Genomic DNA, 22,697 nt, shown 5'->3' with positions numbered 1-22,697 from the left:
GTTTCCAATCTTACGTCTTTACGCAACAATTGATAAAAAAGAGTTGAATTGGAATATTTTATTTGACTACCATTTTCCCATTCATGCATAAGAGTAAAACTTTTAGTATACTTTTCATTTCTTGGATCATGGACCGCCTTATATTCAAATTTTGAATTTGTTAACCTTATATTATATTTTAGTAATTTATATTTAAATGTTATTAATTTATTACGAAGTGATTACTTTACCGTTAAGCTTCGTTACTTCCCTAACAGCGATCTTACGTGGTAGTTCAAATTAAATTTATTTAATTAAAACTTATTTTCATCCTAACAACGAGACATTTAAGTTGGTATTTAAAACTTATTTGGATTGCCACGTAGGACTATTGTTAGGGAGATAATAGAGTTTAAAGATAGAGTGATCACTTCATGATAAAATGATGACATAAGTGATTAAAACATAATATTTCAAGCATAAATATCTAAATATAATCTAATAAAAACAAAAGCGGTTATTTTGTAATTTAGCCTTAAATTTTGAAAAGAAGAAGACAAAATAAAAATAGAAATTATTGAATTTTCCATCAGAATCCACGTGTATGAACATAAAGGAATTCCGATGTTTTCGCGACACTTCACGAACTCTCTCCGCCTAAACCTCTGAGCAAATCAAATCCCCGACGGACTCCTTTTTTTCCTCACTGATCGTCACTAAAACAATAACACACTACGTTACTTTTTTTTTAAAAAAAAACGTAAAAGATAAACGAGAGACTCCGAGAAAAAAGCCGCGAGACAACAACAGGAAAAGGAAGAGACCTATTCACCCTTTTCTTTTCTTTTCATTTTTTCCCTTATTCTCACGCAAACTCATCTTCGGTTTTTTGGTATTTCATTGTGATCACACTTCCCTTTCTGAAACCTTGGACCGACAATGGCTGCTGCTTCTTCTTCTGTGGCGTCGCTTAGTGGCGTCAGTTTATGCGCTACATGTTCCTTTCCTAATAAAAACAATCTCTTTTCGTTACACCCATGCATTTCTTTGAGCTTCCCTTCAAAACCCAACTCCTTAAAATCCTTTAAACCGCTTCACTTAAGGAAAAATGGGGTTCTCGACAAGTTTTCCAGGACTTCTTCAAGACCTTTTGTTGTTCGTTGTGAAGCTTCAGCGGGAAGGGTGAGTTTTGTTAAGTATTTTGATGGTTTTCGTTGCATCGACTGAAGGTGTTTCGTTAGATGGTACTTTCATCAATTTATTTGCCAACCCAATTTTGAGTAAAAGAAAGAAAGTTATGTAAATTCTTTTTTAATGTATTTATTTTTGTTGATGTTTTGGAGATTGGATATATATTGATTAAGAGTTGTCTCTTTAGTGATTTTTATTGGTTCAGTGTTAATATTGTGTTGGATTAAGCAAATTCTGCTGATTTATGAATTTGAATTTTTCTCTTTTGCTACCTTATTTCGGCAATGATCTTATCAAGTGTTTTTATACTTATAGAGCATTGAAACTTTTGATCTTGTATGATGTGAAGTAGGTTGGTTTTTTTTTTTTTAAATGTCATTTTCTTTTGAGATTTTTTATTGAGTGGGGGTAGGGATGTTATGACAGATTACTCAACAAGAGTTCACAGAAATGGCCTGGCAAGCTATTGTTTCTTCTCCAGATGTGGCTAGAGAGAACAAGCATCAAATTGTGGAAACAGAACACTTGATGAAGGCTCTCTTGGAGCAGAAGAATGGTCTTGCTCGTAGGATATTTGCTAAAGTCGGAGTTGACAATACTCGCCTTCTTGAAGCTACTGACAAGTTCATCCAACGGCAGCCGAAGGTAACCCCTACTGCATTCTGGTACTTTTCCATGTTCTGTACAATGCCTTCAGTCCTTTAACATGCAATTAAACTTGGATGCATTGTTTGCCGCTATGGCTCATCACAGTATTATTTTACTGAAGCTGATTGGTGAAAACTTTTAGCTTCTTGAGAATATATGCAAGTGCAAATTTTGATTCTTTTTATGTGAAAATATATTTTGAAATTATGTTAACTGTGTTCCCTCTTTGGATTACAAAGTCTTGCATCCTGATTATAGCTCTTCTATGCTGTTAAATCGTACTAGGTTTTGGGTGAGTCAGCTGGTTCAATGTTAGGACGCGATTTGGAAGCTCTAATCCAACGTGCTAGGCAGTACAAGAAGGATTATGGGGATTCGTTTGTTTCTGTTGAGCATTTGGTTCTTGGATTTACACAAGATCAACGTTTTGGGAAGCAGTTGTTCACTGATTTCCAGATATCTGATCAATCTTTGAAATCTGCAGTGGAATCCATTAGGGGACGTCAGTCAGTTATTGACCAAGGTAATGGAATTTTCTTTGATGTTACTTTCTGGGATTTACTTGGTTCAAGGAAATTGGCACATGCAAAATATAAAGGTTTATGTGAGTTGTAGAGAATGCAGCATTTTCTCCTTCCTTGATTGAGGCCATATATTACCTTTTTTTTGTTAGTACTTGTACTGTTGTCTTTTCTTTATCTGAAGTTACTGCTGTTTACTTCTGTTAACCACTTGTTCAATTTGGTGGAGTGGATAAAGACAGGTTTGATGTAAGAGGGCATAAACTGGTCTGATGTTCATTAAGGTTTCTGATTACAAAGTTGAAACAGTTGTTTGATTCATAAACTGGTGGACCAATTGTTGTAATATTTACTTGTGTGTGGTTGGCTTTTTGCTTTGCTAAAAATATTTGGTTCTTTCAAGTCTGCTATTTTCCAGGCATCATTTTCTGTGGATTATAGCTTAACTTATGCTCCTTGTCATAATCTTGCTTCGCAAGGCTTCAGTATATTTTGTTGTAGTTTTTGTGGGGGGTTTTCCTTGAATGATGTATTTTCTCTTTGCTTCACTTTTTGTTTGACCATGTGAGTTTGACCATAGATCCTGAAGGAAAATATGAAGCATTGGAGAAGTATGGGAAAGATTTAACAGCAATGGCGAGAGAAGGAAAGCTTGATCCAGTGATAGGAAGAGATGATGAAATACGCAGGTGCATCCAGATCCTCTCTAGGAGAACCAAGAACAATCCTGTGCTGATCGGTGAACCAGGTGTCGGAAAAACTGCAATCTCTGAAGGGTAAGCATTAAGCTCGCAGGTTTTGCTTCATGCATGGTCATTTAAATAGTCCTGCAAGTAAACTGGATAATTAATGTTTCAAAAATATTCTTTGTTTTAAATTCCTGGGTTATCAGAATAGTTCTACTGTATATTGCTAACTTTCAACATTATGAACTTTTGGTACCCTTGTTATGAACTTAGGCCTCAGTTTTATTATGTTTTGCTTGTTGTTATATGTGTTTCTGTTTTAGGTTGGCATGTAGTTTGCTGTATCTAGCATCCTCGCAAGTAATGTTAGCTCAATGACTATGTTATCTAAGTGAACTCTCCGTGTCTTTTAATAGGCTTGCCCAGAGAATTGTGGCAGGGGATGTTCCTCAAGCTTTGACAGATCGTAAGGTGTGTGCCATCCTTGAAGTTAATTAGCATTTTTTCCCATGAAAAACCAAATGTTGCTTTTCTTTTTTCGGATGTGTGTGATGGTGGTGTGTGCTAGAGTGACATGTTGCTACAATATCCTGGCCAATGATCAAATTGTGGATGCTGATTGAATCCGATTTCTCCTTCTGTACAGCTTATATCCCTTGACATGGGTGCACTCATAGCTGGGGCTAAATATCGGGGAGAATTTGAGGACAGACTAAAGGCAGTGCTGAAGGAAGTAACTGAATCAGATGGCCAAATTATCCTCTTCATTGATGAGATTCACACGGTTGTGGGGGCAGGTAATGTTTTGTTATGTTTGTAGTTTATATAGGTTGATTGTCTGATATCTGTGAAGTAGGCTGAACTATAAGAGCCTTTCCGTCTGTTTTGTCGGTGTTTATGGGGTTACATCAGCTTGTGAAAATTTAGCCTTCCTACCAGATTGGAGATAATTGTTCTGCATGGAATTATATCTGTTTCCTTCCTGATAAAATTCTAAATTGAATAAGTGTTTCTTTCCCAATAAAATTCTAAGGTTAACAGACTGATAACACCTTATTTGTTTTCTGTTGCAATGATCACTGTTTCAGGTGCCACAAATGGTGCAATGGATGCAGGCAATCTTCTGAAGCCTATGCTTGGTCGGGGAGAACTGCGATGCATCGGAGCAACAACACTGGATGAATATCGTAAATACATTGAAAAAGATCCTGCTCTGGAGCGTCGTTTTCAGCAAGTTTATGTTGGTCAGCCATCAGTAGAAGATACAGTTTCTATACTCCGGGGACTTCGTGAGAGATATGAGCTGCATCATGGAGTCCGTGTTTCTGACAGTGCACTTGTGGAAGCTGCAATCTTGTCTGACCGTTATATCAGTGGTCGATTTTTACCTGACAAAGGTAACAACTGGAATTGGTGATCCATCATGCAAGATGCAACCTGCTACTACAAAATTCTATTAATTAATGGGTTGTCATGCAATACTCAAATTATTTGCAACTGGCTACTAACCAATTTAACTGTCTTTTTATGTTGTCTATTTCCCCAGTGTAGGATGGTAGTTAGGTTTAAGACAATTAGATGCCCCGGTTTCTTAATCATCTTAAATGTGTGCTGACTACTATGTGGTTTCTAATTGCAGCTATTGACCTAGTTGATGAAGCAGCTGCTAAATTGAAAATGGAAATCACTTCAAAACCCACTGCCCTTGATGAGATTAATCGTTCTGTATTGAAGCTGGAGATGGAGAGACTCTCTCTCACAAATGATACTGACAAAGCTTCGAGAGATAGACTAAGCCGCCTTGAGTCTGAGTTATCCCTCTTAAAGAAGAGACAGGCTGAGTTGACTGAGCAATGGGAGCATGAGAAGACTGTCATGACACGCATTCAGTCAATCAAGGAAGAAGTATGCTAGTATTATCTAAAAATTACTCTAGAAACTTTATTTTCTGCCATCACATTTTGTCATTTTTCATCTGCAAGTGAAGACTGCATCTTTGATTGTTCCTGATTTTCCCCCTACTAACGGTAATTTAGAAGCCGGACAGGGGTGACCTTTATTTTATATCAATTGAAGAAAAAAGGACGTAATTTGCTAACTGTTTTAATTATACAGATTGACAGGGTAAATGTAGAGATCCAGCAGGCTGAGCGGGAGTATGATCTCAATCGTGCTGCTGAGCTGAAATACGGGAGCTTGAACTCTTTGCAGCGTCAACTTGCTGATGCTGAAAACGAATTAGATGAATACATGAAATCCGGAAAATCCATGCTGAGAGAAGAAGTTACAGGGAATGATATTGCTGAAGTCGTTAGTAAATGGACTGGCATACCAGTTTCCAAGCTTCAACAATCTGAGAAGGAAAAATTATTACATTTGGAGGAAGTATTGCATAAACGTGTTGTGGGTCAAGATCCTGCAGTTAGATCTGTAGCTGAGGCTATTCAACGATCTCGAGCTGGTCTCTCTGACCCCCGTCGTCCAATTGCCAGTTTCATGTTTATGGGCCCAACTGGTGTAGGGAAAACCGAACTTGCAAAGGCCCTTGCGTCCTACTTGTTTAATACTGAAGAAGCCCTTGTCCGAATTGATATGAGTGAGTATATGGAAAAACATGCAGTTTCAAGACTTATAGGTGCTCCACCCGGTTATGTGGGGTATGAAGAAGGAGGACAGCTGACAGAGATTGTTCGCCGGAGGCCATATGCTGTAATTCTTTTTGATGAGATAGAGAAAGCCCATGGTGATGTGTTTAATGTTTTCCTTCAAATATTGGATGATGGGAGAGTCACTGATTCCCAGGGTCGGACTGTGAGCTTTACCAACACTGTTATCATTATGACTTCAAATGTGGGTTCACAATACATTCTTAACTCAGATGAGGACACACCTAAAAATATAGCTTATGGAACTATCAAGCAGAGGGTGATGGAGGCTGCAAGAGCAGTTTTTCGACCTGAGTTCATGAATCGTGTTGATGAATATATAGTGTTCCAGCCTTTGGACCGCGAAGAAATAAGCAGTATTGTGAGATTACAGGTAAGTTGCTCTGATGACTGTCTTTTGGCATAATTGCTTGCATGTACATTTACTTGATGCAGATTCTATTATAATGGAATGAAAGATTCCGAATCCTCAACCATGTCATATCCATCATAGGATGTGATAAGGATATTAATGACATTTTTTAACTATAAAAATAATCTCTAAAGATATACTACTAAAACAATAGTAAATGGTTAACTAAAAAACTCTAGTCTACAGTTATCCTACGATGCTGCAAATGGTCCTTTTAAGAATGAGTCGGTAGTTTGGTTGGCCATCCATGAATCTGATATTGCTTGGTTTGATTTCTTCTATAGATTTTGATTCAGCAAGTTACAAAACGTACTCTTTATTTTTTATTATATTCTTTTAAATGATCAAAATTTATGGTCTTAGGTAGATCTCACTCGGTAGATCATTAAACCCATTTTTGACATATATTTGGACATAGGTATAAGGATATGATCCTCTAAGGACTCCAAATATATGAAAACCTTGAAATTTTAAATATACGTATGTTGGAAAAATACTGGAGCCTGAATACCATAGGATCTCTGCTGTGGTTGCAAGAGAAATACAAATCCCTATCATGTTGCCAAGCTCACGTTGTTTCTCTTCTGGTTTGTCACTCCATTGCCTTTTCTGTGTTTGTTTTACAGCTGGAACGTGTGCAAAAGAGGCTTTCAGATAAGAAAATAAAACTTCAGATCACGGATGCTGCTGTTCAGCTTCTTGGTAATCTTGGTTACGATCCAAACTATGGTGCTAGACCAGTAAAAAGAGTGATTCAACAGAATGTTGAAAATGAACTTGCCAAGGGCATCTTGAGAGGGGAGTTCAAAGATGAGGATACCATCTTGGTAGACACCGAGCAAACGGCAGTTCCGAATGGCCCGATCCCCCAGCAAAAGCTAGTCTTCAAGAGACTCAATGGTGATTTGGATACTCAAGCAATAGGTAGTCAAGAAGCTTTATCAAAGACTGTCTGAGAGTTGCTCTTTAAAGTTTTTACCGAATTGATATAGGTTTTACACAATTTTGAGCGAAGGAAATACCTCAGCTCACTTTAGAATCTCTTGCATATTGTATATGACATCTTTTTTTAAGTTTTACCGACTATTCAATGCTTCAAAAATACCGCTCGTGGCTCTCAATATTTTCTTTGCTTACCTAACTCCACTCTGGCTCCCCAATGTCTCAGTTCCAAGATGACAAATGCAAGAACTCCTATAAGTATTCTTTCTGTGACATGAAGTAAAATTTCAAAGGTTGGAATGGATAGTAACTGCCAAATCTAAAGAGTGATGGACAGTGAGCCCTGCTGCCAGATTGCCATGCCATGGCATATGATGACAGTATGGATAATTGATGGGCATGCACATGGATAATGAATTTAATTCATGATACTCTAATATTTCAAGACTCTTAACAGGCAGAGAACATGCCAGAATGGGATCAAATTGATTTTTAGCACTATATCCTACATTTGGTGTATGTATTATAAGGTATTTCAAAAGAAATTATGAAAGCATGGGCAACAGCTTAGACTACTTCAGTCTGAGTGCATATGAACCAGGCTAGGTGAGGTTTAGGTTAACACCATTTATATTTACAAATTACTAACTTCATTTGCAAATTGTCATATTTATATTGACATGGCTTTAACCTCACCTATATTTGTATTCTAATATTGTTCTTTTAATTATTGTATAGATAGTATAACATATGAAACTGAAAGGAGGTCAAGCCATATCTAGCAAGTTTTCGAGGTAAGTAACTTAGAAAAATAAAATAAAACTAACTTCAATCACTTTATATTTGAACAGAAGCTTAACTGGTCAGTTCATGTGACCATCAAAGCTTGAAAATAATCCTCCTCTCAATGCTCACAATTGGCAACTTGGTTGCTCTCCCAAATGACTATCCTTATAAGTAGCGTGTACAAACATATCAAGTATTTTGATCCCGATATACTGATTTATCCCAATCATAACATATGGAAGATTACTTGAACATAATATTTATACGAGAATCCCAGTCAATGAGTAAATTTGATGTCAGCTCGAATTTAAGTACTTCAATTCTGTGTTATCACCCCTTTGCAACTAGCATTTTGGCAAAAAGGAAAAGCACAAGCAGTGAATCTATGTAACAGGAACGATGAAATCTTATAAAATTAGGATCCAGAGGTACCCTTTTTGAAGGTATCATAAAAGATGGCGAATGAATGTAATAGATAGAAACAAGGACCTCGTCAAAAATCAGATTCGGAGATACCTATTTCAGAGGTCAATGGAAAACAGGCTTTCAAAACCAGGATGATTTTTCTTAAAGAAAAGCAAGTAAACAGAGTGAATGAATGATCTAAACAACAACTTCATGAACTATTGGAGAAGCCAATCATCTATTCAAACCTATATGAGCCATACATAAATGTACAAAGTACGGAATATTACACGTTTCACACTGACCATCATTAGAACAATGTATAATTGAAAAAGGCAAATGGTTAGCAATAGCTTCTAACCCTTCTAGAAAACACTTGGTGAGGGCTTTAGACAAAGCAACCAAACACCAGAGAGAGGAGGCCGAGTTATGATGGTTGATTTCAGGTTCAGAGAACCAAGGTTAGTACTGTCCATCTTGTCTCCACACCATCTATATCTGATCCACCAGGAGATCAATCCACACATGAGATGACAAACAAACTGCAAAGAACATGATATACTTAGATATAGGCATGTTTTGTCAGTTAAGAACTCGCACAAACTCCCAAGAAAAGATTATTAACCACGTCCACATCATACACATTCCTGGTTATATATCGGAAAGGGTAGTTTATGTAATTTTAGCAAAAATTGAATTAAGCTCACTAAGAAAGTACATTTGCGCCAGGGAATTCCATGGAGAAAAAGAAGGGTCTTATGGTTCTTCCCTTACAATATGAATAGACTGTCAACTATCTTTCTCATATTCAAGAAATAAAAGATGTAGGTAGCATTAAGGATGATGTACTCTAAAAATCATGGGAAATGTCTACCAAGGCAACCAAGAACGGGTATTTTGCGCTTGAACTAACCATAAATAATCATTTCCAATTTTCTCAGAAGTTTTAACCCCCTTCCTTTCTGATAAAATATGAATTCTAACTACATGAATTACCTGGTTTGCATTCAAATTATCACTCTGATTCAGATGCCTCTTCAGAATCAGACAATGGCAAAAGGGTGCAGATGCCAAGCATATGACCATTTAGGCACACGTAATACTCTATACAATCCTCATAAGCACCCAACCTACAGCTTGCACTTTGTGGTATCATCTTAGCTTGCAGCATGTCCCACAACTTTGCCTTACAATAAGGGCACACTGCTGTTGGATGAAGCTTGGCTGCCCTGTCAATCAACATCTTCCGAACCTTGGACACCAAGAATGACTTGAAAACTCCTCGGAAAAATCCCACATCACCCTCATCCCCTTGGTCCAGATGTTCACAAGGGTCAGACACATATAAAATATCAGTCCGGCATTGCGGTAAAAGGAAGCTCTTCCCTGAGGTCCTAGAGAACCTGGTCCTGTAAACAAAATGACCAGGGATCTGAACACTATTGAACAAGCGACCACCGCTACAACCTGAACAATAGATAAGTAGTTTTCCAAGGGCTCTCCAGTTCCCATCAACACTGTGACTTCCACTAGACTGCAGATCAAGCATCATCTTTGGGGCCCTTGTTTTGCAGAATTCTTTCCATAGTACTCTCTTGGCAAGATCATCAAACCATTTGCATACGCATGAAAGAGTCGCAATCAACTTTGGATTCCAGTTGAGTTGTTGAAACACTAAGAAAATCACATCTTCACTTAGATGACCCTTTGTGCATTGACAACTAGACGAGTGTATACAACGATACTGCTTTGTTAGGATCATTGTCCCCAGCCAGCGAAAGAAACAATGATCCTATTTCCTGGTTAAGCAAGCCAACAAAAATCACAATTACACACCACGATTTAGTATCTTGGAGTTGAATATCCAGTATATGAACCAGATAGCTTGGTATAAGCAGTAAATCGGAGATGGAGACTAACAGCATAATGAAAGAGCAAAAATTAAAGACTTAAAAACTAAAACCATAAAGTCCAAAATTATTTTCTCGGAACAAAATCAAGCAAAGAAGACTAAGGTTTCATTGTAAATTCAAGCCTTAAGACCAATTCTAGCTGAGCTGCTTAGGCAGCAGTTCCCAGGAAACTCAGGGGGGTGGATCTACAGATGGCTTTCGATTCTAATTTTAGATCAAGATTATAGTTTCCCATGCCCGAAAAGAAAAATTAGGATGTCTGAGTTCGATCCATAATCTGCAATATGATGGATTAAATTACATTTGAACTCCAAGATTTTTCATTTTTTCTACAAAGATACCATAACAGCATCGATGAGAGTTCTCAATGCTAGATTTCAACAATGAATTAAAAACAATATCTTATCTTAATTGCATGTCAAATGTGACTCTAAACAGGTTGGATGCTCCAATAGAAGAAAGCTAAATCAATAAGCTAGTTTGAGGTCCCATCAAAGGGTGGGGAAACCCGAAACACAGAAATACAATGTAACATCTAAGAAGGGGAATGAATTTTTGGAGAATGGATAGCAATGGAGAATCATACTTTTATTAAACTAGAATTTCGATTTTAACTTCAAAATTCCTCATACTTCACAATCAATCACAACTTTTATACATATTTCCATATTAGCCAAAGCAGTTGTTTACTTTATAGCAAAGTCACTTAATTTTCTTCTCAACGAAGCTTAATTAGATTCTTAGATGAACAAGATAATATAAAGAACTTAATTTATTCTACCAATGCATGCCATTAATTTATCAAAGCTCAGATCCAAAGGTAAAACACACTTAAAAAACAAAACCATTTTACCAATTCAACTCAAATGCTTAACCCAAACAAAACCCCTTTTCAAGTCTTCACTAAATTCTCCAAAACCCACATTGTAAATTAAGAAACAAAAACCCCTCAAGAACTAAGCCCGTTACAAATTAAACAAAACTTAAGCAAAAAAAAAAGGCAACAAAAAATTATGAGATCAAAGCCAAAACTCCCACCTTCACCTTGAAAGAATCTTTCTTTACATAGTCTTTAGACCTTTAAAAATAGAGAGAAATACACTGCAAAAAAAATAAGAAAAATGAACAAAAAGTAATTTAGGGTTTCCCTGCATGTGGTAACAATATCCAAACCTGCAAAAAAAAATGTCAAAAAATTCCCTTATAAAAAAAAGTTTACACGAGGAATTAAATCTGGGGTTTCAACGTCAGTAGAAGAGTACTTTGGTAAACTAAAAAAAATCTTCTTTTTTTGTCACTGAAAAATTTCTCCAAAAGAAATCAAATTGCAGAGAAACGGTGATGAGAGAAGACTGAAGAAGGAAAGAAAGAAGCTTTGGGTTTTCATACACAAGAAAGAAAAATACAATATTAAATATTTTAAGAGAAATTAATCGTACAACTTGGCTTTCTTTCGCACATCAATGACCAATTATATTAATCCACGTGGAACCTAGAAAATCTAAATAGTTTTAGGTCGACTGCTTATCACTACGTGGCGTCAATTCATTGGAGGTGGTTTAAGGGTTGAGACTTTCAGGGTTTTGAAAATTTAGCCCATAATTTTATACTGTTAACTTGTTTTAATATTTTTGTGTTGGACCTAAAAACGTAAAATGACAAAGAAGTATTCTGTCCACAGAAAGATTCTTAACCAGTCATGTTCTGCCACGTATAAATATCGAATTTTTGGAAGTTTATTGATTTGTTTTACTTAGGTGGCATCTCCCAATTGGCTGTTTCCCTTTTTTTTCATTGCACGAAATTTGAAGGGTTCTTTTGTTGATCTTTGCCTTTCTTTTTCTCAATTTTTTAAAAAGCAATTTTTTTTTACAAGTTGATTGAATGATAATAAAATATATGACGTCATGTCTTTGGCTTTTTCTTGCAAATGTTGTGAATTTCTTCTTCATTTTTTTTCTTAAAGATGCTTTTCTTAAATATCTGTAAATAAATAAAATTTAACATTGTTATAAAATAAAGAAAAGGTTTAATACATTATTTCCTACTTGAGTTTATGATATTTGTAAATTTTTTTCAATATGATACTTATATGTTACAAAAATTATACAATTTAGTATTCGAAGGTTAATTTTTTAGTATTTAATTCGAGTTTTAGGGTTAATTTGGTAAATATTTATAATTAAGCAATTACTGCAAGCAAATTAAACACAAAGTTAAATAGATTCATAATTAACACTAAACTTATTCTATTAAGAAAATTATAAAAGTTCAAACTCGATAATATTAGCAATTAACTTCTATCAAATTAAATCTAAAACTCGAATTAAACACTAAAATGTTAACACCATTACATATGGGTACTAAAATATATAACTTTTATCAAATGCATCTACCATATTGAAAACAAATACAGGCATTATATTAAAAAAAAGTTAAACTAATGTACCAAATAATATATTAAAACTAATGAAAACAAAAAAAAGAAAAGAAAAAGTAATAAAGAATAAGAGATTAATGAATAAAAGAAAAATATGTATTATTTACTCACCAACTCGATGCTTATAATTTTTCTCCAAAATTTATATTGATAAACATAAAAAGTAGAAATAATATAAAATTATTTTCCTAATGGACATCAAAGTCCTAGTAATAAAAATTACATCGAAACTTTTATCCTAATGAATATTCAATAATAATAAATATATTTATCACTCTTCATTGGATGTTCACTGATAGATAATGTCTTTTTAAAATTTTATTAAGATAAAAACACTTTATAGAAAAATCTTAGTGAAGTAAAAGAAGTATACTTATTTTTAATACGCATAATATACTTGTCGAAACCATTTTTTGAAAACGGGAATCGACTTTTTAAAACGAAAGTTGAGAGTCGCCACCAATCCTTTTTTGAGGTGTAATTGGGCCACCTTATAAAACATTTTGGTCCGCGAATTTTAAGAAAATGAGTTCGGGAGTCGGTTACGTACGAGGAAGGATTAGCACCCTCGACACGCCCAAAATTGGTACTTAATCGATTAATTAGTGTCTTAAATGTCGAAAATTAAAGATTTGGACAGAGCTCACAATGTGATCCTCCTTTTATTGGCTTTTAAAACATTCAGGTAAGTCAAATGTGTATTAAAGACCATCTCACCTTGAGGTAAAACATTACATCCAGTACGTTTGGACACAACATTTTGACCCTCAAATGTGATCTTGCCTTTAAAACGTGCGTTTTAGCTTTGAGAGGATATTCGAATATTCAAAACAAACAAAGAAAGCGAAACCCAGTACGTTAGGGCACGATCTTTTGAATTCTTTAAGTACCGAACATTGCCTTTATTTTGAAAAATTTTGAGAGTAATTTAAAAAAACAACTTATAATTTAAAAAAATAAAAAACAACAACGTAATTCATCAAAGTAATTTAAAATGTATGTATATAAAAAAAATAAAAATAAAAAAATGAATGCCAAATGAATTTAAAGAAATAATGAGCTATTTAAATGTAAAATCATACAAAATTTTAAAATAATATTATATAAGAGAAATTTAAAAAGAAACTTATAATTTAAAAAAACAAAAAACAACAACGTAATTCATCAAAGTAATTTAAAATGTATGTATATAAAAAAATAAAAAATAAAAAAATGAATGCCAAATGAATTTAAAGAAATAATGAATTATATAAATTAAAATGAGGAAGAAAAAACTTAATTGAAATAGAAGCTAATTAAGAGAGACAATCAACAAACAAAAACATTGAAATTGAAAAGGACTAAAGCACAATGCACGCAAAGGTATAAGGGCTAAAAAGAAAATATTCCCAACCCCAAAAGCAACACTCATGCGCAAACTAAATTGGAGAGGTGCAAAAACTTCAGGGCAAAAATGAAAGAAACCAAATAGGGTCAAATCAAGAATGGCTCAAATATGAAGGACTGGCCACGCAAATTACCCATTTAAGGGTAAAATGCGTGTGGACCCAGTCAAAACATGTACTAGCATGCAGTTTTGTTTTATTATTATACAAAGTTAAAAACCCATTTCAATTCATTTTTTTTTTGCTTAAAACATTCAAACTAAAAACTAAGATTACGTTTGGTTCGCTGTATTGGATTAGAGGTGTATTGGATTAGAGGTGTATTGGAATAGAGGTGTATTGGAATAGAGGTGTAATAGCAAATCAACTGTTTGGTTGAATGTAATGGAATAGAGGCGTAATAGTAATCTTGTGTTTGGTTGAATGGAATAGAGGTGTAATAGCATAATGGAAAAAACTAAAATGACTAGAATACCCTTAGCATAAATTTATTTTGGTAAATGATTATTGTTTTAATAAGATTATTAATATCAATAATAAAAAATTTAATCATATTTAAACATAATTATTATTAAATATATTATAATTAAAATATATAATTTAATAAAATTCTTAATAATCAATATTCTTATATGAATTTACTCAAATCATAATATATGATACTATAAAATATAAATTAACATAATTATTATTAAATATATTATAATTAAAATATATAATTTAATAAAATTCTTAATAATCAATATTCTTATATGAATTTACTCAAATCATAATTTAATAAAATTCTTAATAATTAATATTTTTATATGAATTTACTCAAATCATAATATATGATACTATAAAAGATAATTTGAAATAATTAATATTAAAATTAACATGTAACTGTTTGTTACTCATTCTTTGTTTCTTATTCTTTTTGTTTTGATCATGTATCAATCATTTAAACCAAATGCTTGGTTGTATTGGACAGTGTTTTATTACTTTATAAATGCATGATTTTATATACACAAATACATATGTATAGGAAAATTATCTGAATGAATGGTTAATATTTATTCAGCAAAACTTAGTATATACACACATAAATTAAGGTAAGATAATTAACTCGATATCTAGCTTGAGCAGCTCGAGTTTGTCTAAACAATACATCAAAACCTTTTATTTTGAAGCTTATAAACTTAAACAGCTTAAGTGTCTTATTTTTCATTATGCTATAAAGGGAATATAAATAAATACCAGAATTTTGATAAGAAAAATTGCAGCAAGCAAAGCAATATCCTGCTATTAAACTCACTATAAAATATGTAATATAGCAAACAAAGATCTCTCAACTGATCTTTAATCTTTTTAATCATTTGTAAATAAAAGAAAAAATTACAAAAAAGAACAACCTGCAGAATGTTTGATGACAAAAACTAACAAAAATCCATGATTCAATATCAAATTCAAGATGCATTCTCCTTTTTCAGCTTAGCAAGTTCTTGCTTGATGACTCCAGACCTCTGCAAAACCGTATTACAGCTCGTCAAGCTTCGATTGATGTTTTGAGGAAGTGCTTTCAAGAAAAGAACTCTGGTATAAAACAGGTAGACACAATAGGGGGTGTATCGGAAACTGACCTTGATCTTAGCCAACATAAGCTTGAACCTATCAAAGTCGTTGAGAGATGCTCTTCTCTTCTGGACAATCAACTTTCTACCCCACGAGCTACTTTCCCATTTGTTCTTAACATCTGCAAGTTAACATAAGAGTGATAAGAAAGAAAACATATCTTCAAGAAACAACATTACAAATGCTGGTGAAAGCTATCGTTGTCCTTACCAGCCTTCTCCATAGCTTCGATCAACCCATTTGTTCTTGGAACACGTGGAATGTCAATTGTGATATCTGTCAATGTAAGCCTCTTGAAGTTCATTTGGCCTCTTACCATATCCGGGGCATCAACAAGTGCCTGCCACATTAAAAATACAGTCACTTCTTACACGCACATCTCCAAATAACACCTATAGGACTTCAACTAGACTAGTTGGCTGATAAAGGAACATTGATAATTGAGCAGACCATAATCCAAAGACTAAAACCAGTAAGATGGTTAGTAGAAAAATTATGCAGCCAAAATCTAATGGTCACATTAAAGACATGTTTAAACCCTTCATATGACATGTGATAAAGGAAAGGGCTTTCTTACATGACTATAGGTAAGTTTGCAGGCAATTGCATGACTTGCTTCATGCAAGAATACTGTAATGAGCTTAAAAGGCAGCAACAGCACTGTTCTCCATAGCTACAACAATCAGGGGGAAACATTAGGTCAATCCATTTAAGCAAACAGAGGCAACCAGTTCAAATTCCAAAGAATGCTGTATCTTTTAACAGAAATTCAACTGCAGTGAATCCTCCTAGAAAACTCCTAAAACTTTGGCATCCTCATCCTTATGAACAACTTATGAAAATTGTTGTAAATGCCATAGCATTTATGAGTTCCTTATGAACAGATTTACAACAAGTATTACAAAAGTAAATCACAAATGCTCCCAGAAAAGAACCCAATTTCCTTCAACGTGCAAACCAAGAAACTATTTAAACTGTTAATCTATTTCGTAATTCAAATTACCATTAATTCGATGGTTTCTCCAAAACAATAAACTTATTAAATTTTAAACTAAAACTAACAATCATGGCTTAGTCAACTAAACCGTAGATATATCATCCTTCAAACAAACATAACCAGGGAGCTCTTACCAAAATTACCCCATTGTTTTTACCGTGTTTATATTGTTTCCTTACAACAACCAAAAGCATAGCAGAGAAAAAGATGATCTTCGTTATAAACAAGAGAAAAAAAATTTAAGAAAGAAGCTTACAACAAGAATGACAACAGTGAAGACACCAATTGTAACCAGAAAGGTAACTTGGCCATTATTGCAGCAACTGTTTAGCTCCCAGTTCACCATTTTTCTGCCTTTATTTCAAAATCTAAAAAGAACCCTTTTTTTTTCCAGGGGTCTTTTGTTTGGGATTTGAGAAAGTTAGATGAAAAAACAATATATGTTCCAATATCCAAATCATTGAACTTCAAATAAATAGAAAAAAATATCTCAAAAAGTTTATAATAAAGGCTTCCTAAATTACCAAGCATCAAAAACCCAGAAATTTTCATCCTTTTCATTCACAGACCAATAAAGAACTATGAAAACACACTAAAAGGGAAAAAAAATCTCGATAAGAAGAACACACCCACAAATGGTACGCCAGAGGATGTTAGAGGAGCAGAACACACTGGATGTTAGAGGAGAAGACGATGAGGAGAGTGGAGAAGAAAGGTAGAAGGAAGAAACAGAACATGGATTTTGGGTAAAACAGAAGCGTGAATCGGGAGGGTAAAACAGGGACCAAATTGAAGCAGCACCTAATCTGAGCTCAAGGAAGGGATTAGAAAACTGTAGATTTTGGGGATTAGATCAGTAGTGTATTAAACCTGTAATAGCAATACACTGAACCAAACAAAGTATTAGAGAGGGATTAAGCGGGACCCACCGATTAGGGGTGTATTACCAAACATGGTGTAAAAGTTTGAAATCTCCACACTCCCCCCATCTAGCCAATACACCCAACCAAACATGGTGTAAAAGTTTGAAATCTCCACACTCCCCCCATCTGCTCTTCGCCGAAAGGCTTATGCCCAAGCCTTCAACCACCCAAAAGTCACCGGCGTCCAGCGAAGCAAGGCCCTCTCGACAGCGCAAACACGATGTGCGGTAAGTCTCTCTCATTCTCTCCTATTTTTTAACTTGTATTGTGGATCCGAATGGGAAGAAGAAAAAATGAAAAAAGAAACAAAATAAAATCACCTTTGAAAATATTCCTTGGTGGTTTTCTACTGATTCTTGCGTGAGATTTGTATATAAACTTTCCTACCTCAGTCCCGATTCTCAATTTACTCTTGACTTTGTATATTCTCTATTATATTCGGAAAAAAGATCACCTTTTACATTCGTTTCGGGGGTTTTATAGCCCTTTTTTACAACTAATTTCACTTGTTTGCAGGTTCATGGGCGTGTACGTCTCCTACATGGAGGTGGATGACGCACGGTGCAGAGATTCGCGCGATGTGCGGTACCTGGGACTACTTCGGTTACAAACAGCAGCTCCTTGGGTTTTTGTTTGCTGAATTTGTTTATGCTTTGGCATTTGGGCTTGTAGTTTGGTTTGTTTTTTGTTGGGTGTTGGGTTGTTGGGTAGTGTTTTATTTAGTTTGTATGTGTGTGGCTGGCATAAATTGGGCCTAACAGCTGCTCTCTTTGCTCGTATCATGTAATGGAACGAAGCAAGATTAAAAGGCTATTTTGCCCGGTTCTGTCAGATCTTAGCTTCTTGGTGTAACCTTATCGCAACCCACTGCATCCTATTGCTTCCAAATGTTCATAGTTGCTTCATGAAATACGATTGTTGGAACTTTATCTGCTCTGCTCTTACTTAACGAAGATAAGATCTGTAATTTTAGCCTGTTACCGTACTGCTTAAGGGGTTAAGTGAGTCTTCGACCTGCTCCATCACTACTCGGAGAGCCAGATCTGTAAATTTTAGCCTGTTACCCTACTGCTTAGGGGGTTAAGACAAGTCTTCGACCTGCTCCACCACTGCTTGGCGAGCCCAATCTGTAAACTTTAACCTGTTACCCTACTACTTAGGAGGTTAAGGCGAGTCTTCGACCTGCTCCACCACTGCTCGGCGAGCCCAGATCTGTAAATTTTAGCCTGTTACCCTACTGCTTAGGGGTTAAGGCATGTATCTTTGATCTGCTCCACTATTGCTTAGGGAGATAAGATCTGTAATTTTCAGCTTGTTACCCTATTGCTTAGGGAGTTAAAGCCTGCAATCTTTAGCTTGTTATCCTTTTGTTTAGGGAGTTAAAGCCTGCTGTTTTCAATCTATGCCACTATTGCTTAGGGAGATAAGATCTATAATTTTCAGCTTGTTACCCTATTGCTTAGGGAGTTAAAGGCTGCTGAAATTTTAGTCAATCTTGCTACGTTGTCCACTGGGAATCCACCTGTAAAGTGATTTCCTGGGGCCTATGCTTATATCAAATGATTAGGATGCCATGATCAGAATGAATCAAATGCTCCTAACTAAATGTATTATAATGTTTAGATACAAGATGTCAATGATCCTTTTAACGCTTGATTTGTCATTGCTTGCTGTTTGCTAAGGTATATCCCTAACGTATGTTTTCTCGTTCAACAATAGCAGAGAACCTGGAGAGATGGTCGGACCCTTATCTCTCCTACGTTTCTAGCCCTTTAGCCTGGTGAATTCTAATAATTGTCTTATTTCAGGTTCTTGTATTATTTAGAGACCTTTCAAAGTAATATGCAAAACTTCTTTTGTGAAAGCGTTATTAGTTCATTAATCATTATTTCAATATGAATGCTTGAAAAGATTATAGACATGGATAAGACTGAAATTTATTATGAACAAATCCGTAAAGAATGATTTGCAAGAAAGTAATTTTTTACAAGATGAAATGAAACTGGTGTCCAGATCTCCTGGTTCTTTCGTTCTGAACTCTAGTTCTTGTTCTTGTGTATTTTCTGCCCTTAAGTGTGATATTCTTTGTTATCATGGTGGCTAGCTGCTCATTTCTCATCAATTGTTACTTTTGGTTTCATTCAAGCCCTTGTTCAAGCGTTTTTTTTTTGTTTTTTTTTTTTTTTTGAACTCAAGGGTGCACCTTGTTCCCGGAGACTATCCGATCTTGGGATTCCTGCTTCAGGCATATAGTTTGACATCATTTCCCTCTGAAATCCTTTTGCATAGGGAGAATCTTTTTCATACTAAGTCCCCCTCATGGATACCTAGGGCGACTTTTTTGTTGTAAGCTGCATAATTCTTTTGGTACATTTGACCATGACGAATAGCCTTCGCCTCTTTTCTTCAATCAAGTTTAGTTGATCATAAGTATTGGATCCTTCTGCTTCGTCTATTTCAGCTTGATAAAACCGAAGAGAAGGATTCGACTCAATGGTAAACTGTCCTCTCCTATAAACAATGAGAAAGGGTTGCCCCGGTAAAGTTCTACAGAAGTTCGTAGGCAAAAGGGCAACGAACTTTTCTGCCATCTATAGGTGTCATTTTTCCCTTTTTTTGTATTTTTTAGCCCCCGTCATTCATTTTCGTTGTTATGTGACGAGTTATGGTGCTTATGTGAACTGCTACGACTCACTATCGCGCTATTGTTCAAATTCAACGCATTATCAGATACGATTCTTTCCGGCATACCATAGCGATAGATGATCTCCTTCTTTAAGAACTTGCTAACCGCCGACTTATGACATTAGCGTATGAAGCGGCTTCAACCCATTTGGTAATATAATCAATAACCACAAAAATAATCGATGACCATTAGAGGCCTTTGGCGAAATTGGCCAATGACGTCATGCCCCACATTGAAAAGGCCATGGGAAGTCATATATAGAGAGGTGAAGGAGGCACATGGATCTTGTCTCCATAAATTTGGCACTTATGGCACTTCTTGACGTAACGGATGCAATCTCCCTCCATCAGACCAGAATACCCGAATCTCATGATTTTTCGGGCCATTGTAAAACCATTGGCATGCGTCTCACAGACACACTCATGGACTTCTTCCAGGATTTTCTTCACTTTTACAGCATCAACGCATCTTAATAACACCTGAACCTTCCTCCTTTTATGCAATATCTCCCTATTAAGACATAGTCATTGGCGAGCCTTTTCAACGTTCTCTTGTCATTTTCAGTTACTTGCTCTGGGTATTCATGGTTTTTTACATATTTTAGAATGTCATGATACCAAGGATGATCATCTCTCTCCTCTTCTTCATCTATATTGCAGTAATGAGCCAGAAACTCACAAATACTCTGGATTGGCTTCATATCTTTTTCATTTATTCTGATCATAGAAGCTAATGTAGCCAAGGCATCGGCCATCTGATTTTCATCACGTGGGAGATAAAAGAAGTTGATATCATCAAACTGCTCAATTAACTCTAGAACTAACTTTCGATAACTGATTAGCTTGGGATCTCGCTTCTCCCATGCCCGTTTAAGTTGATAGATCACTAATACAGAGTCTCCATATACCTCTAGCACCTTGATTTTGTGGTCTATACTGCTCGAATTCTCATGATACATGTTTCGTACTCTGTCATATTGTTTGTGCAGTTAAAATCCAGCTTACAAGTGAATGGATAATGATCTCCATTTGGGATATCAAGACTACCCCAACTCCGTTACCAACGGCATTGATGCCCATCGAAATTCAGTTTCCAAGAATGATTTTCGGGCGTGTCCTCTTCAACAATCGCCACATACATTAGATCTCATTGGGAAATCAAAGTTCAAGGGCTCATAGTTTTCTAGAGCTCTGCTGGCTAGAAAATCTGTTATTGCGCTCCCCTTCACAGCCTTCTGGTTCACATAGATTATGTCGAATTCGAAGGCAGAATTTTCCATCGGGCCATTCTTCCATTCAAGGCGGTTGACTCCATCATGTACTTGAGAGGGTCTAGTTTCGAGATTAACCAAGTCGTGTGGTACAACATGTACTGCCTCAACCTCCGAGTCGTTCAGACCAAGGCGTAACACAATCTCTCAATTGGCGGGTATCTCATTTCACACTCAGTAAATTTCTTGCTGAGTAATATATTGCCTTTTTCCTTCTTTCCTGTATCATCATGTTGGCCCAACACACATCCCATTGAATTGTCAAACACGGTCAAATACAAAATCAAAGGCTTATCAGGACTGGGTGGTACTAGCACCAGAATATTAGCCAGGTACTGTTTGATTTTGTCAAAAGCCATTTGACATTCGTCGTCCCACACGTCCAGATTATGTTTCTTGAGAAGACGAAATATGGGATCACATTTTTCTATCAGCTGTGAAATAAACCGGACGATGTAGTTTAACCTTCCCAGGAAACCTCGAACTTCTCTCTAAGTGTGGGGCGGAGGCAGCTCTTGTATAGCCTTGACTTTATCTGGGTCAACCTCAATTCCCTTTCACTAACCATGAAACCAAGTAATTTTCCTGACCTGGTTCTGAAAGTGCATTTGGTTGGATTAAGCTTTAGCTGAAATTTCTTCAATCTCGAGAACAATTTCCTCAAAACTTGAATGTGCTCCTACTTTATGCATCATGTCATGGAATAAGGTTACCATGGCTCTTTGGTATGTCGCTCCCGCATTCTTTAACCCGAAGGATATCACCTTATAACAGAACGTTCCCCATAGGGTTATGAACTTGGTTTTTTCCATGTCTTCAGGGTGCATCTTGATCTGATTGTATTCCAGAAAACCCATCCATAAAAGAAATAGAGAATACCCTGCCGTATAGTCCACTAGGGTGTCAATGTGAGGCAACGGAAATTGTTCTTTGGGCTAGCCTTGTTTAGATCTCTATAATCTACGCACATTCGTACCTTTCCATCGTTCTTAAGGACAGGGACAACGTTGGCTACCATTCTGAGTAGTTAACCACTTGTAAGAACTCAACATCAAATTATTTCTTAACCTTTTCACTTATCTTTACTGCCACATCGGGTCTCATCCTTCGGAGCTTCTGTTGAACTGGCTTACACTCCTCTTTATGAGGATGTGATGCACCGCAATATCAGTGCTTAACCCCTGGCATGTCTTGATACGACCATGCAAAATATCTCTGAATTCTTGCAATAGCTTA

The 22,697-nt window shown here is 35.7% G+C and overlaps 4 protein-coding genes across 8 annotated transcripts; 1 reads left to right on the top strand and 3 right to left on the bottom strand.

Moving 5' to 3' along the window:
* The first annotated feature begins 625 nt into the window (after positions 1 to 625).
* LOC107960369 (chaperone protein ClpB3, chloroplastic) lies at positions 626 to 7,207 on the top strand. Its single transcript, XM_016896703.2, has 10 exons — positions 626 to 1,161; positions 1,597 to 1,815; positions 2,104 to 2,341; positions 2,920 to 3,115; positions 3,442 to 3,496; positions 3,672 to 3,822; positions 4,114 to 4,422; positions 4,665 to 4,930; positions 5,141 to 6,064; positions 6,730 to 7,207. Exons 1-10 carry the CDS (start codon positions 919 to 921, stop codon positions 7,057 to 7,059), a joined length of 2,931 nt encoding a protein of 976 aa, XP_016752192.2. The 5' UTR covers positions 626 to 918; the 3' UTR covers positions 7,060 to 7,207.
* A 1,239-nt stretch (positions 7,208 to 8,446) lies between these two features.
* LOC107960367 (EID1-like F-box protein 2) lies at positions 8,447 to 11,538 on the bottom strand. 5 transcript variants are annotated; one of them, XM_016896699.2, is made up of 4 exons: positions 11,369 to 11,538; positions 11,188 to 11,250; positions 9,233 to 10,035; positions 8,447 to 8,778 (listed from the first exon to the last, which is right to left on the bottom strand). In XM_016896699.2, the coding sequence occupies exon 3, from the start codon at positions 9,996 to 9,998 to the stop codon at positions 9,252 to 9,254; it is 747 nt and encodes a 248-aa protein (XP_016752188.1). In that variant the 5' UTR covers positions 9,999 to 10,035; positions 11,188 to 11,250; positions 11,369 to 11,538; the 3' UTR covers positions 8,447 to 8,778; positions 9,233 to 9,251. The 5 variants fall into 5 exon arrangements, with proteins under 5 accessions (XP_016752188.1, XP_016752190.1, XP_016752189.1 ...); XM_016896701.2 differs by having other exon boundaries at positions 11,194 to 11,250; XM_016896700.2 differs by having other exon boundaries at positions 11,412 to 11,535.
* A 3,692-nt stretch (positions 11,539 to 15,230) lies between these two features.
* Positions 15,231 to 15,970, bottom strand: LOC121229618 (60S ribosomal protein L14-2). Its single transcript, XM_041114326.1, has 3 exons — positions 15,796 to 15,970; positions 15,594 to 15,706; positions 15,231 to 15,476 (listed from the first exon to the last, which is right to left on the bottom strand). Exons 1-3 carry the CDS (start codon positions 15,932 to 15,934, stop codon positions 15,420 to 15,422), a joined length of 309 nt encoding a protein of 102 aa, XP_040970260.1. The 5' UTR covers positions 15,935 to 15,970; the 3' UTR covers positions 15,231 to 15,419.
* A 4,690-nt stretch (positions 15,971 to 20,660) lies between these two features.
* Positions 20,661 to 21,149, bottom strand: LOC121228984 (uncharacterized). Its single transcript, XM_041112035.1, has one exon. It carries the CDS (start codon positions 21,147 to 21,149, stop codon positions 20,661 to 20,663), a length of 489 nt encoding a protein of 162 aa, XP_040967969.1.
* Between the last annotated feature and the right edge of the window lie 1,548 nt (positions 21,150 to 22,697).

Source organism: Gossypium hirsutum, chromosome A05 (assembly GCF_007990345.1).
Source record: "Gossypium hirsutum isolate 1008001.06 chromosome A05, Gossypium_hirsutum_v2.1, whole genome shotgun sequence".
Classification (NCBI taxonomy): domain Eukaryota; kingdom Viridiplantae; phylum Streptophyta; class Magnoliopsida; order Malvales; family Malvaceae; genus Gossypium; species Gossypium hirsutum.
The sequence above is the reverse complement of the archived record's forward strand: the minus strand, read 5'-3'. Positions and strand labels throughout refer to the sequence as shown.